Below are 19,088 nucleotides of genomic sequence, written 5' to 3' on the forward strand. Positions count from 1 at the left end.
CCCACCATAGGATACTGCATCAGTATTAAGATTCACTAAGAGTCTGAAAATGTAAAATTTATCCAGTTTGAACGTTAAATGCTTAAAGTTATTTAAGATGGTATGTTCACAGTATTAGAAAGTACTGGAGAGACTAGAGACACAGTGGACTATGTGGAACTAGAAAAAGCACTGTAACAATAATAATCAAATTCTAACATACTAAACAAAGCCCACCAGAACACATCCTGCTGGAAGCAAGACACATATAATCAGGAATTTCAAGCCCAAAGCAGGATGTAAACAGATTGCAGTTTGTGTACTAATACTCCAGCCTTATCTCAGATTTAAAAATTTAAACCCAACTGAAAAAAAAAAAAACACAACTTCAGAGAATGAGCACCTGTGCATCTGTCCTAGGGGCATATAATTGGTTACTCAAGGACTATTAGGCTGTTTCTTAGCAACCTCTGCAAGCTCTAATCAAGTAAGACCAAGATTGTCATTTAGCCTTGAAATGCCTTGTCCCTTCCATCTAATGTAGCTTCCTACTGAGGAGCAAACAGTCATTGCAACCAGAGATAAAATCCAGGCTTACTACATGATTCAGGGCTCTTGTTCTCAGAAGATCCTTACGTTATATATGCTTTTTACACTTTGCTTAGCATCTGAAACAGTAATAATAAAATAAATATTTCATTTTTCTCCTTTATATACAAATTAAAGGCTAGTTACAACTGTGAAGAAAACCCTTGGGAATGGCTTAACAAATGAGCATAAGGTATAGCTCAACTCTTAAACAACATTTTATAACTGTAAATCATTCCCCTAATATAATAACAGGGAAAATGGTTAATAGCAAGAACAGTGGTAGTGACATTTCAGGTAAATAGCAAGCATTTCTCTCAAAGCTCAATAGTATTTAAGTCTTTGGTGATGCTGAAATGTGTCTACTATGTTGCACACACTGGACTTCTAAAATTAACTATCTATCTTCAAGCACAGTCTGGCCATCAGACCAGAAAAAATTTAAAAAAAAGCAAAAGCATTGGAGTAATCAAAAAATAAACTCATCTGTTCAGTCCTAGTCTAGCACTGCTGCTTGTCTGCATATCAATGGGCACGTGACAGGCTGTTGAAGACAGCACTCAATCATTTAGAGTATTTTTTCTGTACAGTAAGCAAAGGCACCAAAGAGTGGTTACATCAGGGATGGCCACCCCTCCCTGACTCTGGTGATCTACACCAGAGCCATCACAGCACTCTCCCCAGCTCTGTCCCTCCCAAGAGGTCTGCTCAGGTGCACAGAGGGGAAGGAGCAGCTCCCAGGGGGGCTGCCCACCCCAAGGGAGACAGAAGGTGAGTGGCGTCTAACGTGAACAGGCAGAGAGGCTCTCACCAACCCACACTGGTTCATGCCCCAGCCCTGAGAGCAGGGACAGGGTGGGGAGGTCAGGCTGCACCTCCTGTGAGCAGCTCCAAAGCACTGAATGGACACAGCACATGCCTCCAGCAGTCACCTCTGACCGGAGACTGACCCGTTTTAGACACCCACTGACCAAAGCCAGAGCAGATTTCTAGCAAAAAGCCCATCAGAGGTTTAGCACAGTGCAGGAGAGGGAGGGAATGGTGGAATTACTGCCAAGGAACAGCAGCAACTCTCCTTCAGGTAAGCAAATGGATAAGCATCAAGGAGAGAGAAGCATTGCCAGTATATCCTTACTCCTCGCTCCTTGAAGCAGCCTCTCTCCTTCCCAGCTGATGCTCTCAAGCTCCTTCCAGACCAGAGAATTACTGAGCTAGAACTGCAGAGGAACAAGGGAAAGCAAATGGGTGTGCTGGCAGAAAAGGCAGGGTCACTTTCTGATGATGTCTCCTCTTCAGGTTGAGCAGGGCTGAAACAGAGCAGGCAACAAGCAGGACCCACAGAGAGTTGACAAAACACTGGGCCTGTTTTCAGAAGAGCAGGGAGGGAAGATCTCTGGCACACAGTCCCCTAAAGCTCCTGCAGATGACTAAGTATACAGTGTGATCATAGCTGCTTTATGAACTTAGGGTAGTTTTTAAAGTACACCCATAGCATGTATTTCAGAGCCAACACAAAGCAACACCTAGAGGAAAAACAAGCAAAGGAGTCAGACTGCACAAAAAAAGATGAATTCCACTCATCTCATCTACATGAAGTGACTCAAAGGCATTACTCAACAGAGCTGCCCACAGGGGACAAAAGTAATTTTCAAAGTTAAAAAACAAAATCATGATTTACCTTACACATCTGTCTCAAATCTCCCTTCATATAAGAAAATATTTGTGACAAAAATACATATTAACAAATATACTAAAAATTCATGAGACCATTTCTGGCCTCATGAAAAGGTAGTTGTTCTACATTATTAATTGTTTGACAAAAGCTTAATTTTTTGCAGCTTTTGTACTGAAAAACACTGAACCTGCAATAGTTTCTAAAGCAAGCTGCATTTGCGAAAGAAATACAAGCAGTAGCTTCAAACACAGAGGGCAGCTTCTGCCACACAGAGCCTCTCAACATCTACACTCACATTTGAGCTTCACAGGATCATTCAAGCCACCTAAAATACAGTGGGAACACAGTCTAATTAGGCCAAATATCACAATTCTGATATAACACAAACCAATTACAATTTCACCCCAACTACATTCAAGATAAACCCAACTGTTTAAAGATTAAAGCCACAAGTGGTTATGTCTCCAGCAGATTTTTTTAAATTGAGAAAACAGCATTTGTAACATCTTTAAACAGCCCAGACACAAAGCCTGTACTGCACTGCAGTGAATCAAACACACTCTGCTTCTACCTCACATCCTCTCATGTAAGAGTAATCCTGACTGCTTTAATACCTATTCCATTTTCAGGCAAAGATTTAATGCCCACACCAGCTGTGTGGCTGGGAGTGTAGCATTTCACAGATAGGCTGCCTGGAGCACCTTCTGGAATAAAGATTAGAAAGCTGACAAGAGGTGCACAAGCACACTGTCAGTGTGTCAGGCTGGGAGGTGAGGGACTCCGTCTGCAAGTTTTGACTTCAGCCTCAGTGTTTCCAATAAATAAGCACATGTTTATTTAAGGAAACTTTCAAGGAGTATAAATAGAAGTGTTCTTTACTATCTGACCATCTCTGTGACATTCAAAAAACCCCCAGAACTTCAAGGTATAAAGTTTAAATAGTTAGCAGAATACTGTCCTTTGAGGCATATTTATTTCAAAGACATAAGAAATTCTAGATTTAGTGACATGAATGCATGAAAGATTAAGAGTGCAAAGAGCACTTCTGCTTAAAATTAGAAGACAGATTTCCTATAGTTACATGAAACTTAAGTCTTTAGACTTTCTATTCTGGGCAAGCTGCAAATAGTTGCTGGCACACACAGCATGCCAATAATAAATCCCTTTTTCAAAGAGTGGTTCTGAAGTGGTCACCATTAAGGCCTTGGTTCTTTTTTAGAGGTGACACCTGCAGCTGCTATTGAAATCAACTGGAGTTGTCACTTCCCAGCATTGCTGAAGTCACTCTCTAAAACATCATCCCATGATCTTCTTTTAAGAAAGAGCAAAACAAAACCTGAAAACTACCTTTTGCATTTGTGTCATTTGAAACCAAATGGATATCATTTTTATAATAAACCATTTCCTCAACCTTTTGTTTCTGATCAAAAAGGCTTCAAGGCAAATGCAGTACTGAGCAGGTGAAAGCATATAAATTCCATTAGGTACCTCCCCAAAAGTGAGGAAACATGGATCCATGTTTTCTGATTCACAGTGTATTTATTCATGATTTGCAACAAGCAGGGGAAGGCTTTATGAGCACAAGGACTTCAGGTGTTTTGGGAAGATTTGAAATATTTTAGCATGGCAGTTCCACAGGAGTCCCAGAGCCTGCTGACAAGCAGACAGAGGTAGAAAGCATGCACCAAGTTTGGGGAGGGAAAGTCAAAGCAAAGCCGCCTATCTGGGGAAAAAAGGCTACTGGTAAGTAAGACATTAAACATTTATGTAGATCATGAATATACAGCTATCAAGTAGATTATTTTTTCCATCCTGATTTCCTGAGCTAACCAGATGTGAGGCATGCACATCACAGCCTATCACAACCAGGTGAATTTTACATTTTGGCATAAGGTCTTGCTCTCACTTCTAATTCCCTGCCCTCAGGTCTTGCTTGGAACTGTGCTTTTGCAAGCAGTTTCCTTAAGAAGGAGTTTTAATGGAGCACAGAACAACTAATTACAGGTAAATCTTGCTGTGTATCTCGCCTGATTGCAACCTTTTTCATAAGAAAAAACATACCTCCTGCTCCCCTGGTACAGCCATGCCCAAGTTTTTCCAGTGCTAAATGGCCTAACTTTAACCTGCCTAATTTAAGCATATCTGTCCTGCTGGGTTGTCATCCAAGATGACAGGATGCATGTTTACTCTATCAGGGAGCAGAGAGTAATCTAATCCAGGATATTTTCATTACAAAGCCTCAAGATCCTGATCAGAGAGCACTGATGGCTGTGTTGAGACAGGAGGTAGACCAACTGTGGGTCCACCAGCCAAAACAAAAATAGACAATAGCATTTCCTACAGCCAGGCTATCTGGTTCCCTAGAGGCACCGAGGATCCCAGATAATGAGCTTGAAGGCTAGATGTCTTCCAGGGCCCTAACCACCTTCATCTCTCAAATTAAAAGCACTGGGAGAGCTTGATGCAGAGTCCTACAGTTAACCAGACATGAGGAAGTACCAGGCAGAATGCTGTACCCATTAAGCAATAAAAGCTTCAAGGTCAAGTATTCCTGCTCAGGTTTTGGCAGGGGAAGGGGCAGGTTGCTTTCTAAGAAATTTAACATTTACTGCTGCAGCCAAGCTATCCTCTCAACAGCTTTACATATTTGATGGTTCACACTCCTGTGTATGTTTTAGATCAAGACTCAACCCCTCCAGGTATTTGGATGAGAACCACACATGGACTGCACACAGATGAAACTCACACACAGCCTGGACTTTAAAATTATTGACATATTTTATTTACCTGAGAGTTAACATTACTTCAGGTTACAGAGTGGTGCTACAGTCACACTCTAAATAGGAAAAAAACACTAAGTGCCAAAAAAATAAAAAATCAATTAGTTTCTAAATCCTAGCAGGGAAGGCACCCTTTATCCAAGGAATTTGTAAGGGCTGCCTGAACCTCTACCATCTCTCCTCCACATTGGTTACAGAGTCCTAGCTAAGCACCAAGGAAAAGGAGAGGTGAAAATGCTTGTTTCTGCTTATCTCCAGGACCCTGAACGCTGAAGTTCACCTGGGGAGCTCAGAGTATGCAGTGCCCATGGGTGTGCTGTCAGTCACAGCAGGATCTCAAAAACACAGGGGCTGAGAGGAGCCAATGGTGCATACTGCAATACATGATTTCAGCATCCTCAACTAGTCAGAACAATTCCTCTATATGACTAATTAACTGAAGTCATGGATGCCATACCAGCATTTACGGTACAGGAAAAACTCTGAATTCCCTGAGGGAAAGAACAGGGTGGAGGGAGAAACCACACACAACTCCATTTCATGGCATCTTGCAAAGGAGTACAAGAAATGGTTCCACATAACCCATCCCACAGAACAACCAACTTTAAAACACCATCTTCAGAAGCAACCTTCACTTAACCCCAAATCTAAAATTCTGCCAATGGCTACTGATAAATATTAATGTGCCAGGTATTTGTGAAGCTTCAGTGTCTGAACAAACAACTTTGTGCTAGGGGAAAAAAAAAAGCTCAAGACTAACAAGCCTAAACTGCAACTGATCAGAATCAACTTCAAAGCTACTTGAATTCTTCTTTGTTTTAAAGTTGCACATAAATTTTAATTGCATAATTTGTTTGTTAACAATCTCAAACAAGCATTAAGCTTCAAGTTTTACAGCAGGAGGCAAAGAAAAAAATGTGAGGTAGGTGGGTGAAGAAGACAGCTGTATTGTTCTAGCTGTTCCTCAGCCTCTCCCACTGCCAGATTTCTGTGGATGATGTATCCCAAGGTAGCAATTTTAAGAACTTTCTGGCAGTATCCCAAGCTCCCTCTTGCAAATCAGAGATCAGACTAATGATATTAAAAAAAAGAAGGACAGGAAATAGGAATAAGCTGGATAACTGACACTGTTTCAAACACTGGAAGTCACTGAACTCTGGTACTGCAGCTTTACAGAAAAGACAGTTGTCCAAACTAAAAGATTTACCTCACAAAATTAAAAAGGAAAAAAACAGTAAAACAAAACAAATCACTTTTCAAGAAATTAGTTGCTTTACAGCTACTGCTAGCTTGGGACACTGTGGTATCACACAGACTTTAGAAACTCTCTCCCACCCTGAGCAATTTATACATTACTGCATTAGTGTCTAAGTGAGGAAGTTACCACTCAGGTGAGGTTCACTAAAAACTCTGCATATACTCATGTTGGTTTTCCTTACCATGAAGCTCAAAAATTACAGCTAGAACTACTGAAATAAATCCTCTTCGCAATGCCAACACCAAAGCAAATTTGTTTCATAAGTGAAGGACACAATTTCCAATGCTCTTTACTCTTGCTCCTTGCCATCACATTAAAGAAACAGTAACTTCATTACAGTTGTACAGCAAAAATAAAAGTCATAGGAAAAGACTATGCCCATATTATTGTTTCTCAGTGGCAAACTCGAAGAGAGAAAGAATATTATTTAAGAGTAATTTAGAAATTACCCCAGGGAGTTGAAACCTAACCCAGGAACTCAATCTACTTCAAAACCCCCTCGTGATAAACCAGCACTACAATTAAGCCTCTCCTTGCAAAGCCTACACAGCTTATGCACAGCTCTGACAAAAATGCTGTGTGCCCCATCAACAGACTGAACAGAGTTCAAGATCTAACTACAACATACAGGGGGGACCTCTTTCCATAGGTGTATCCACAGGCTGTTGTAAGTAAAACTACTCCACAGCTTATTTTTAGAACCCAGGGTGGGCTGGGAGAGTATTCAGTAAACTGTCCAAAAATCAGCTAACCACCCACTAGACTGCAGTGGCACTGTTTAAATAAATTACAGCCCACTATGCAACAGCTGCAGGGGAAAAATGGTGGAAAAAAGAAATACCCCGAGTGTTTCAATTCCCTCAAAATGCTGGAGCCAATGGTACAAGAAACAGGAGCAAACAGGGCAGTGTGGGCTGGGGACACTGAGTTAATTCACCTGCAAGAGGCAGGTCAAACAAGCCTTACTCGGGACTGGGTGAGCACAGAACAATATCCGGCAGCTGCAAGGTAAGAATGTGCTTATTCCAACAGAGAAAAAATCAAACAAGGCTGGGCTTAGGGACCTGCAGCGCAAGGATTATCAAACTCTCCTTGTGTTTCAAGTAGCAATACTAGAAACTGGCAAAATAAAAGCGTGAGTTAAATTACCTTTACTTCCTCATGCAGATAACATACAAAGTTTGAGGTGCTAACGTTACTGAAATCTCCTGCTGAAGAGTTTACGATTTCATCAAGTCTGTATTAAACGGCCAATAAAGAGGAGAAAGAATCTTAATTTTCTCTTTGATCTTATAACTTAAGAACACAGTTCTAAATACCCTGGGTTTATGGTATCGACTATCCCCATTAACAGGAACATTTCCAAGTTCAAGAGGGCACAGGACCAACAAAGGCCATCAAAACACCCCAACCTGGCAACCAGAACTTAAGTGCCTCTGCATGGAAAAATTTATCCGTTTTACCTTCTTTATTTTAAACATTTAACTGCAGCAAACTCAGTCCTAAATTTGCGAGTCACGAGCATCAGAGGTTGGAGGGTCCCTGGTAGCACAGAAAGTGAAATGATTTATGTAGACTGGCTTCCTTTAGCTTGAAATGCAAATGAAGCGTTTTTGTCTCCATTCCTAGCAGGCATTCTCCAAGTAACCGAGATCCTGCCAGCTACAGTCTGAGAGGTCAGCAAGGGCCATTTCATCTCTTAGTCACCAGGTGCCAAACGCACCCCGCAGGTACCGAGGCTTCCGATACGCATCTCCGCACCGCGCCGGGGCACTGCACCATCCCCATTCCTCAGCACCTCGCAACTTGCCAGCTTCCACCCCGTGGCCCACTTGGACGGGCTGCGGGCAACAGCTGTGAAACTCCCTGCAGGATCCTACCTGCCTGCAGCCGGGCAGGGAGCCCAGCCTTCCCTCCCTCCCTGCGGCCGCTCCCAGCTCCCCCAAAAGCAGGAGGATGCAACGCATGCAGGCTGCAAGGACAACAGCAGCGCAGCCTGCAGTCCTCCATCCCTAAAGGCGTTCAGAGCCAGGCTGGACGGGGCTTTGAGCAACGCGGGCTAGCAGAGCTGTCCCTGCGCACGGCAGCGGGGCTGGAACGGGATGGTCCCTGAGGTCCCTTCCGACCCACACCGGTCGGTGCCTAAGCTCCCTTCCAGCCCACACTGTTCGGTCCCTCAGGTCCCTTCCGACCCGCACCGCTCTGCGCGCGGCGCACAAGGCGGCGCGGCCTGAGGGGACAGCGCGCTGCTGTGGGGGCGACACGCTGAAAGCCCCGAGCGGCGGAGCGGAAGGCAGAGCGGCGCGGGGGCGGGAGCGGGGTCCCGCACGGGCGGGCGGGCACACCGAGCCGGGCGGGCACACCGAGCCCGGCGGGCACACCGAGCCCGGCGGGCACACCGAGCCCGGCGGGCACACCGAGCCCGGCGGGCACAGCGGCGGTGTCGGGGTTCGAGGCGGGCTCGGCCCGGGCGGTGCCGGGGCCGCGGGCCCGGCCCAGGTGCGGAGGCTCCGCCCCGCGCAGGTGCTGGGACCCCCCGGCGCGCGCCCCACCCCGCCCCCGCCCGCGCCCCGGCCCGCGCGCTGCGCCCGCCGCCAGCGCCCCCTGCCGGCGCAGCCCCGCAGCGAGCCCAGCGCGCCACGGCCGCGCCGTCGGGCGCCGCTGCGGGCGGGGACGGGGGGGCTCTCCCCGGTATTGTGATTTGCCTGCCTTCAGCCTCTGGGGCCCGGCCACCACCGCACGGGCTCTTCCCGCAGCACCCGCGGTGGCTCCTGCCGCGCAGCCGCCACCGCTCCCCGCGCCGCCGGCCGTGCCCCGCAGCCCCGGGAAGCGGCGGCCGCGCCCAAGGCAGCGCCCCGGCAGCTGGCCCCGCTCAATAACGGGGGAGCGGGAGCGGCGCCGACGGGAGCAGACGCGGGGGAACGGCACACAAAAAAAAGGCTGATAACGAGAACGCGATAAAAGACCTACCGGCCACGCGAACTGGAAGGGAATAACAATCCTGCCCGTCTCGGGAGTTCTGCCTTGGTGCGAGTATTTGTTGCTGTTCAAATAGAAAATATTTCCACCGAGAACGGGAGTAGATCCGAATCCGTAGTTGCAGGGTCCGACCGGGGTGATCTTGGCCTGATATTCCTTGAGGCAGACTTTCACGTAAGTGTCGCACTCGTCCCGAGAGCAGTCCAGGTTCTCGGGGCTTTTCATGCCATCGCAGCATTCCCCATTGAACAACTCGCCGTTTACATTCCTCACCGAGTTAAGCTGCAGCTCGAAATAGCCCGTGGACCGGGACACCTAAAAATAAAAACCGAAGGGGAGACAGCCTCGTTACTACCGTGGCCGGGGGCAGCACCAGCAGCGCGGTGCTGCGGGTCCCCGGCTCCCCACGACAACTTTCGCCGGCTGCGGGTTGAACCCCGCCGGGGCAATATACGTATGTGTACATATATATACATACATACACGCACACAGCGCTATAGACAGAAATACAAATAAGAAACGAGCAAGGTGCAAATGGAGCAGGCAGAAGGCAGCCGCGGCCCCGCGGCCGGAGCGCAGCCCCCCGCGCCCCGTCCCTACCTGCACGCAGGAGGCGAGGAGCAGCGCCAGGCCGAGCGCGGCGGCGCGGGGGACCCGGCTCGGCCAGCCGGCGCCCCGCATGCCTCCTGCTCCCGCTGCTGCTCCGCGCCGCCGCCGCCTCAGAGGAGCCCGCCGAGCCCACCGGCCACGGACCGGCGGCCGCTCGCGGCATGGGCGGCGGGGGAGCCGCCCGCAGCGCGCCGGGGGGCGCAGGGCATGGGCTGCCGGCGGGGCCGCCCGGAGCGCTCCGCCGCCGCTCCCCTCCCGCGGGCTCCGCTCGCCCTCTGTGCGCCTCGGCTCCGCGGACACCCAACAAGTAGGTGCCGGAGTGACAGCTTCATTACCCATTCGCCGCCGCGGCCGCCGCCTTCATATTAATGAGGGGGACGGCCCGGCCCCGCGGCCGGCGGGTGGGGCCAGCGCCGCTCCCGCCGCGGCTCTTAAAGGGCGGCGGGCGGCTCTCGCTCCGCCCTGCGCTGACCGCAGCAGGGCCCGCCAGGTGCTGGAGGGGGATGAGATATGCGGGACACCCGCGGGGTGGACACCCAGCCCACGGTGTTGGAGGAATAGCCACGGGATGCGTAGAGGAGGCGTAGGGTGGGTGCACCTCTGCTTGTAAGGGAGCAGGCGATGTGTGCGCCCACGCTAGGGTGGAACTGCCCAGGGAATGTGCAGACAGGCATGGAAGGGCACATACAGCCAGGGAATGCTTGGGGTGGGAGTACCCCAGTAATGCAGGAATTGGCACTCCTGTGCAGGAGTGCTTGGGGGGGAATTGCTTACAGCTGTGCAGGAGTGCTCAGGGTGGGATCACCAACAGCTTTAAAGGAATGCTCAAGCAGAGATCACCTTCAGCTGTGAGGAGTGCTCAGGGGAGATCACCTTCAGCTGTGAGGAGTGCTCAGGGGGGATCACCTACAGCTGTGGAGGAACACTGTGCACTCAGTCACGGACGATGGCAATGGGTGGCTGAGCCTCCAGGGATGTAGGGGCATGGTATGTGCAGATGTAGCCATGGAGGAGAACAGAGCGTGGGATCATCCATGCCAGTGAAAGAGCACGCACAGTGTGTGTAGCCACAGCTGTGGAGTGTGCGGGGTGGACACTCCCACCCGTGGATCCAGAGGAACACTGGGGCTGGCGACACCCACGGCCCCAGAGGCGTGTGTGGGGTGCACGCACCCACAGCTGTGCAGAACCACACGCGGCTGTGGCACAGTGCACGGGGTGCGAGCACCCACCCTCGTGGGGAGGCACAAAGCCTGTGTGAACCCACAGCCCCGCAGGAGCTCACACGGGAGGGCTTGCGGAGTGACATGTGCTGCGCACAGAACAGATGGCCAAGTGCTGGATCATGTCCTCCTCCAGTGGTGGCTCAAGCAAACATGAGGGTAACTGCGTGGAGATTTCTCCTTTAGTTTAAGCACCCTGTGATTTTGATCCCCGCTGACAACTATGAAAGCTATACATGCAGACAACTGCATGCTATGGATACAGTATCAAAGCCCAGATCTGCATTTTTAGGACCCAAGTTTTCCTACTGTTTCTCTCCCTCCCCCCTCTCCCCGTTTAACTCTTTCGTGCTGCTCATCCACTGGAGTGGACAATTGGAGAACAAACAGCTCAGAAATCAAAGGGCTGTCAAGTTTCCCCGTGCAGAAAAGCTTTCAGAGAGCCTCCCCCTGCCTTTTCAGCGCCCCGCTGCCCCCGTCCCTCCAGCAGCCAGCCGGCACGCTGCTCCTCTGCTATTCATGGCCAGCGTGCAGCTGCAGCTACTCTCCCAGGCTGACACAGCAGCAGCTGCTATGTGTGTGCCAGCTGGCTAGCCGCTCTCCAAAATCCTCTTGTCCGCCCCGCTCCCCTTGCTTTCCTGCTTCCCCACCTACAGACCTGCTTCGCCTTCCCCACCACGTCTCCCACTTGCCACAATCTGCTCCAGTTTCCTACCTTCCCCACTGTCCTGAGCCTACCCCTCTGCTGTCCTGGTTCACCTTACTTGCTCTCTAGGAAGCATCCCTTACTTTCCCTCTCATCCCTCTGGAGCTCAAACAGGAGCTCTCTGAAGTGGAGAGGTGAATATTGCTTTTAATTATTTTTATGTGTCCTCTCTTTGAAACTGTGCCTCCCCAGATAACTGCATTCAAGCATTTTTTTGGTTAAGATAACCTCTGGGATAACCACCTTTAGAAGGCGGCAGGGGGAAAGTGAGAAGAGCTGAGGGAGGGTTGTTATGCTGGGTTGAAGTCTCCTATTAAAGTTGCTGCATTTTGTTAATCAGAAACTCCACAAAGCCATGTTCTTTGCCCAGCTGAGCTGCTCGCTGGCTTCCAAATGGACAGGCAAATGCTTTTTAGTTTTTTAATTACTCTTTCTGGTGGCTGAAAAGGAGTTTCTTAGATGAGCTTTCTGCCTAAAGATTATTTTGTGGTGGATGGCAGCCAAAATATTTTGCAAGACAAGTATTTTGTTTGCATGTATCATGATAAACAAACATAAAACCTCACAATCTACCTTCAGCACTATGTGGTCAATATGCCTGTGGAGGAAGACATATACTTTTATCACCAAGCTAAGCAAATGTAATACAGAAGAAAGATGATCCAGTAGTTACAGCATATGCTCAGTCTCTACAGAGCCAAGCTCGGTTACCTGCTGTATCACAGAATTTCTTTGTTACTTTGAGCACACTGTGTGCTCTTTTTTTTGCTTTGGTTTTGCCTTTGCAAATATTCCACACTACTCAGAAACTCTGGTGCCGTTTTAAAATGCCTTTTCTCACTGTAACCTGACTTCACAGGAGCAGAGAGGGAAGGTGTAGCTATTTCCGGCCATTCTCTCTGCTTGGGGAAATTTTAATTTTATTCTTCTTGGTGCTGCAGCCCCGTTTTCAGCCTGAACTTCTTAGTTCTCTTGCTGTGGTTATTATTTTTTGAGTGCTGTGGAATTTTATTCTCCTTTGGGTAGGGAAAGCTGTTTTATTGCAGTTATGTAAAGGTAGTGGTGGTTTTCAGGTAATGCAGCAAGAATATTTCTTAGCAAATGAACTTTGAGCTTTTAGAAAAGCCTAGTGGCCAGACCAGGAGGTGAATTCTGAGCACGGTTGGGAGGAGACATCCCTTGCAGCTTGGAGAATGTGCATCAGATGTGAGTGTGTGACCAGCCCTGGAGGAGGGCAGTCCAGCCTCTGGAACTGTCCCTCCCTTCCCACCGGGGCTGCCTCCTTCCAGCTTTTGGGGAGAGATGAAGTTCGGTGCCTTGCTCACTTCCAGCAGGCCACCAAACTCCTGCATCCAGGACTGCAGTGGCAGGATTTGCCCCTTTTTCCCCAGCATTTCCCGGGCTCTGGGCTGCCCTGCTCCTCCTGCTGCAGGACAGCTCCCAGCGCCGGGCTTCCCCCGCAGGAGGCGGCTGCCTCCATAACTCATTCCCAATCAGCTGCACGCTCCCGGGGCTGCCAAGTGTAAGCCAGTGTCTCCTCTTACACACACACCTGCAGCCCAGGCTGCTGTCACCCAACCCGCCGCCTCCCTCGGCCATCCTGCATCTGCCCTGCGCCAGCAGCCATCCTTTCTCCAGTGGGGGAGGCCAAGGCCTCTCCTTCCCCTCTGCGGGGTCATTGTCCCCTCACCTTCCCCAGAGAAGGTCCCTGTGCCTTTGTGTTGGGTCACAGGGCTGTCCATGCAGTCCCATGCCTGCAGGCACCTGCCTACTGCTCATGGAGTTGATATAAATTTCCCTATGCTGAGCACAAGCTTTGAGGTGCTGTTCTTTTGCTCCCTCCTCACCAAAACAAAGGCTGCCAAGATCCAGATTAAAAAAAAAAAAAAAACAAAACATAAGTATCCTCCCATTGCTCGTCCCTTGCTTCTTCCTGCTGCCTCTCCTTTTCCTTTCTCTGGCAAACTCCTGATGGTGGTAGCAAGGGGGAACCAGGGACTGTGCATGACAGAGGGGGGGAAGTAAGGCTGAGAAAACTCACGGTTGACTTTAACAGGAGTTTGAGCGTGCAGCCAGAAGTTACTCATCCTGCACAGGGGACAGGACTGGAGAACATTGGTCCCTCTGGCAGGGGAGGGATGCACTCACTGCCAGCCCCAGGCAGGGTGGAGTCCCAGCAACCCACACCTCCTCCTTCCCAGCCCTCTGGGCCAGGGTTTTAGCTTTTGTGCTCTAGACCTGCACTTTTGCTAAGGTTGTGCCTGCATGCAAATCCTTTGGAAGTATGCTCATTAAATAATTTGCATAAAATATCCCTGGAGGATCTCAGCAGCTAGGAAGTGGTGGGGTTTATCCATATGCCTTAGAGGTACAGGAATGCCATTTATCTGTATGCATAGGGACATGGACATACATCTCACTTACCCAGGCCAGAATGTCTCCACTTGGGAAAGTTTAAGGCAAGAAGATCACTTTGGATGCTATCCATCTGAAAATTGGCCAGAAAGGCTACAGCTGCCTGTCCTTGAGAGCAAGGCATTGCAAGACAGAACCAGCTGTGAAGAATGAATTTCTCTCCTTCCTTTTCCATGTGAAGCCTTGTGTGTCAGGGTTAAGGATATGGATGGAGGATACTGCTGAGGAACAGAGATAGAGGGTAACCACCAGAGAAGAATTTTCTTTTTCTCTTCTTTGTGTAACTTGACTGGAGCAAGGTATTTTGAGTTTTGCTCTGGGCTTGGCATACAAGGACATGTCCTGTCCCTTGACTTTGACTGAAGGCTCCTGTTTGGTTTGTATGTCTTGTGTAATGTCATTAATAAGGGTGTACATGCATGTGCTTGCTCTTCATGGAAGCAAACCAGATCTAAAGATGCAAAGATGTTGATTTAAAATATTATCCAGTATAAGCCCTGGGAGTGGTTTCTCTTAGTTGGGATTGAGCTGCCTGTACAGCCCAAGACAAGACCAGGTGGAGAAGGCAGAAGGTAGTGCTTATATTTGTCCTCCTTCATGACTACTACTATGAAAGTAAAGTTATGCCTGATGGAAGTTGTGCCAGGGGAGGAGCTGAGATCTTGGCAGCACCCTTTGCTATTTCAGTGGTTGCCCAGCTCTGATCTGGCACTGGTCTCTGTGGGCTTTAGAGCAGAAAAGAGGTGGTTTCCTATCGTTTTCACTTTGCAGCCTGATGTACTTTCTGCTTTTGGGGCTGGTCTTCTGCCAGAGAAGCATATGCTGATTCTGGCCCAAGAAGACAGTTGGACACAGTTTGTGCAGCTCTGGGTACTAAAGGCCACCAACATTGATAAAGTGAAGGAGAACCACTGAGCACAGCCTTTGAGAGTTACTCCCAGCTTATCACCACCTGTGTGTGAGCCCTGCTTAAAGTGGGAACACCTGGGGTGAGGGTGGAGGTGTTAACTGGTCACTTGGGAAAAAAAAAATAGAAAACCAGCTCAGCTCACTTCTGAGAAATAATTCATTCTATTAAAAGTGAAGTTCCTTGCTCTCCTAGTGGTTTATCTTCATTGTGGGTTTTCAGAAAGCAGCCCATCAGAGAGGCCTTTTCCAAACTGGCTGAACCATGCTGTGTCTGCTGCCCACATCCACCCTCTGTTCCTCAGGTTCACTGCAGCCATCCTCAAAGAAACACCTGCCCATGGCTTTCCTGGTGCATGAATCACAGAGAGCAAGGTCAGAAGGGATATCCAGAGACTGCCTAGTTTATCCCATTCCACAAGGAAGGAAAACCAGTGCCTGCTTCTTGCATAATAAGTGATTAAAAGACATCCTCAGATAGAAATTTCTTAGCTGTAATAGCCTGTTCTAATGGTTAACCATTAGAAAATGCATGCTGCTGCATTACTACCTTTTGATCCCACTTCTTGACCTTTTTGCAATGGATGTGGAGCTCAGCAAATTCCTTTCCTCTCTGCTGCTACCCTTTATGTATTTGAAGACTATTGGTGTCCTCTCTCTGATGTCTCTTTTCTACAATTGAAATAAAAATTAATTTTTGGGTCTTGCATGATTGTTGAGCATATTTTTTAGACCTTTCATCATTTGTGTGGTCCTATTGTAGTCTCTCTGTCCCAGTTCCTCAATTAACTTAAAATCCAGTGCCCCAGATGGGACACAGAATTCCAGTGAGATCTTTGCAGCACTGGATGAGATGAGAGGAACACATCACAGGCCAGGCAGAAATCACTTCTGGCTGTAAATGCCACATGATGCTTGCTTAAATAATTTTTTCCTTGGTGGTTTTTTTTTTTTTTTTTTTTTTTTTTCTTGTAACACACAGTGTTGTTGACTTCAGTTTGGTTTTGCCATCTGTTGAGCATCTTTTAGCCTTGGAGCTTTAGGAAAAATATCTAGGTGATCTAATGAATTTGTGTTAGCCATTACTCAATTCCTTGTTATTTTCCAGATGTTTCAACAACATTGCTTTAATCCAATTTTTCTCTGGAAATTCCCATGGTGTTGGCTTGGGCCATGTTCTTAAGCTCCTCCCTTTTCCAAAAAGGAGTTATGTCTCACTTCTGCAGTATTCTGACACCTTGTTGGTGCTCTGTGGGATCCCAGAGAGCTGTTGACAGCCGTGAGATTGCTTTAACAAGCAGTCTAAGCACATTAGATGTAATCAAGGCAAGGGTTCTTTGCTTATTCTTTCTTTCTTCTAGACTGAGATGTTCTCTTGTCATCCATGGCACCATCTGAGCAATCTGGGTACAAGTGATCTTTTTATTGAAAGCTGCGGTGAAGGAAGGCAGGTGTTTTTCTTTCCTGTTGGATATTTCTTATGATAGAAGGCCTTAATGTCCCTCATAATGTATTTTAGGTTTTCTTGATGTGCTCTCAAACCTGTTGGCTTGTATTTCTTTTTTCATCTTGATTTTTCTTGTTTGGTCCCTACATTTTCAGCCTATACATTCACATTCCCATGCCAGTGAATCTCTTTTCCATTTTCTGAATAAACCATTTCTTTCTTAACAGGTCAATGAAGTGGTCATGTTTTAAGAAAATAGTTTGTTCCTTACAAAAGCTGTTTTCCCTGCTCTGCTGGGATTGTTTGAATTGATGCCCTTACCATTGTTTCTTTAAGGTTCTGCAAACTTTCCTGAATTCTCTTTTCTCTGAGACTTATTATCAGTACTGTAAGGTTTTTGAAATATGGTTTCTGGAAGTCCATTGTATTTATTTTGCTGTTTTCCTTTTTTCCTTTCCTATGGCTTGTGAACTATGTTGTTTCATGGTCATTTTCACCCAAGCTGCATTCCTCTTGCATGATATAAGTGGTTCCTCTCTTTGGAAAACTTAGTTCTCATTTTGATTATGTATCAAGATTTTAATCTCTTTTTATTAATTCCTTATGCTGTTTGTATGATTCTATCAGATGATCCCTTATCCTCTTCAGCAGCCCTCCAATGATATTCTAATGAGTAATGGTATTTCCCCTCACTAATAATGGCCCTGCCCAAGCACTTGATGCTTGTATTTACCTGCTCACTTCTCTAATCAGTCCTTGTGGATCCTGGTTTTATAAATCCAGCAGGTCAGGGCACAGAGATGCTCTTCCTGTCTTGCATTCCATGCTGGCTCTGATCACCAGCTCTTTTCCTTGGAACATCCATCCAGGTTCAAGCAAGCCAAAACCACCTGCACAGCCATGCATTCATTTCCAGGAATAGAGTTATAAGTAGCTGGTGCCACTCGTGACCAAAATAGCTAGTGCTTTATGCATGGAAGGAATTTTCCCTTCCTCCTTTAATCCATGAATTAGCCTGACCAGTGCTAAGAAAACCACTCTGAATAGGCTGAGTCTAGACAGCAGCCAACACATCAGATCTCTGATTCCTGTGGAAAAATCATAGGAAATTACCCAAGATGCAGCTAGCAGTTTATCAAATTGAAACCTAATCTAGATTTAGACTAAGCCACCGGCATCTTTGACCTGTGGTGGGACCAGGGAGGTCTCATATCCCTCCCCTGTGTCTGGACCACTTGTCAGAACAGAAGCTCTCACTGACCAGAAGGTGCTGTTTTCCTGCTAAGAGGTGGCAGAATTCAGGAAAATGTAATAAAATGTTTGTGTCTGTGGAAAGGACGTATTCAGTGAGTAGGGAAAAAAGCAGACATCTGTCTATGCAATAAATTGCTATGGTGCAATATATTGCGGTGTATTTGCATAGACAAAATGGTAATTTTCTCTTCATACAGAGTTAGTCCTTTCTCCACATTAGCCATGTGGCTGGGTTTGACCAGCTCACACCTTGTTAAACCTCAGTGTGAGCAAGATAGAGAGTATGGTAGATGAGGGAATTAAAAGTATGAGTTATTTAAAATTATGATTCCATCTTCTTTGAGAGCATCCTACTCACTGTCAGCAGAGCAGGGTTTCTGCACTCCTCACTGGTATTAGCCTCTTTCCCAGCAGCTGATAATGTTCATTAAATCTGATGACCTGGAAAACCTACCCAGCATTGGAGGAGGAGGAATTACTTTTTGCTAGCATCCTCTGTCATGCAGAGACAGCTGTAAAACAATTTGTGCTAGAGCAGTCAGACCTAAGGAAATGCAGATCTGTACCTGATCTGCACTGCTGAGCACGACCTGGGGATGTCCCAGTGTGAGCATCCTGCCAGCCCAGCCTCAGCAGCAAAGAGGCACCAGAAAAGCTCTTCCAGTGCAAAGATCTGTTAGTGCACTTACACAGTGACACTGATTTAAAAAAGGAAAATTTAAAAAAAAGAATGATAACTTTCTTATCAACAACACTCTTATCAATTTTCCCAGTTATTAATGAATTTATTTGAATTGCTCTTCAATGTGCAATTTGATCTGATTACATGTTCATACAATCCTCTGTTTCTCTCACTGACACCTCCAGCCATTTATGTTTTGCAAAATAAACTTTATAAAAGTTTTCTTTTTAGGTCTTCTTTATGGCTGAGATTGTCAGAGAAGAAATTGTCCTTATCACAGCTCTTAAACTAAAATATTTGTACCCCTGTCTGCATTCCCACTGGGATCTCAGTCAGTCTCTGTTCCCTTCAGCCAGTGCCTTCCAGCACTTTCCGTAAGAAGGTGAATGTGCAGGAGGGGATGTGCAGACCTCAAGCTTGCAGAAGACAGCTCAATTCATCCACTGGGATGGATCAGATTGCCATTCCCAATTCATCTATTTATGCCCCAATTACCCATTCAAATAAAATTTTTTATCACTCCTAGTTAAAAGCACACATAAATGGAGCTTCCTCTTCTGAACAGGAAACTTTGCTCCAAAACAGAA

The 19,088-nt window shown here is 47.3% G+C and overlaps 1 protein-coding gene across 2 annotated transcripts in view; it reads right to left on the reverse strand.

Moving 5' to 3' along the window:
• The window catches only part of JAG2 (jagged canonical Notch ligand 2), a 68,452-nt gene extending 58,245 nt beyond the window's left edge, over nt 1-10,207 (reverse strand). The window contains exons 1-2 of one of the 2 annotated variants that reach the window (XM_059474551.1): nt 9,860-10,207; nt 9,251-9,574 (exon numbers count right to left, since the gene is read on the reverse strand). In XM_059474551.1, the coding sequence (XP_059330534.1) occupies nt 9,251-9,574; nt 9,860-10,207 (672 nt within the window). The remainder of the gene's footprint in view (nt 1-9,250; nt 9,575-9,859) is intronic. The other variant, XM_059474553.1, reaches the window with a different exon arrangement.
• Nucleotides 10,208-19,088: the final 8,881 nt, after the last annotated feature.

Source organism: Ammospiza nelsoni, chromosome 6 (assembly GCF_027579445.1).
Source record: "Ammospiza nelsoni isolate bAmmNel1 chromosome 6, bAmmNel1.pri, whole genome shotgun sequence".
Taxonomy (NCBI): domain Eukaryota; kingdom Metazoa; phylum Chordata; class Aves; order Passeriformes; family Passerellidae; genus Ammospiza; species Ammospiza nelsoni.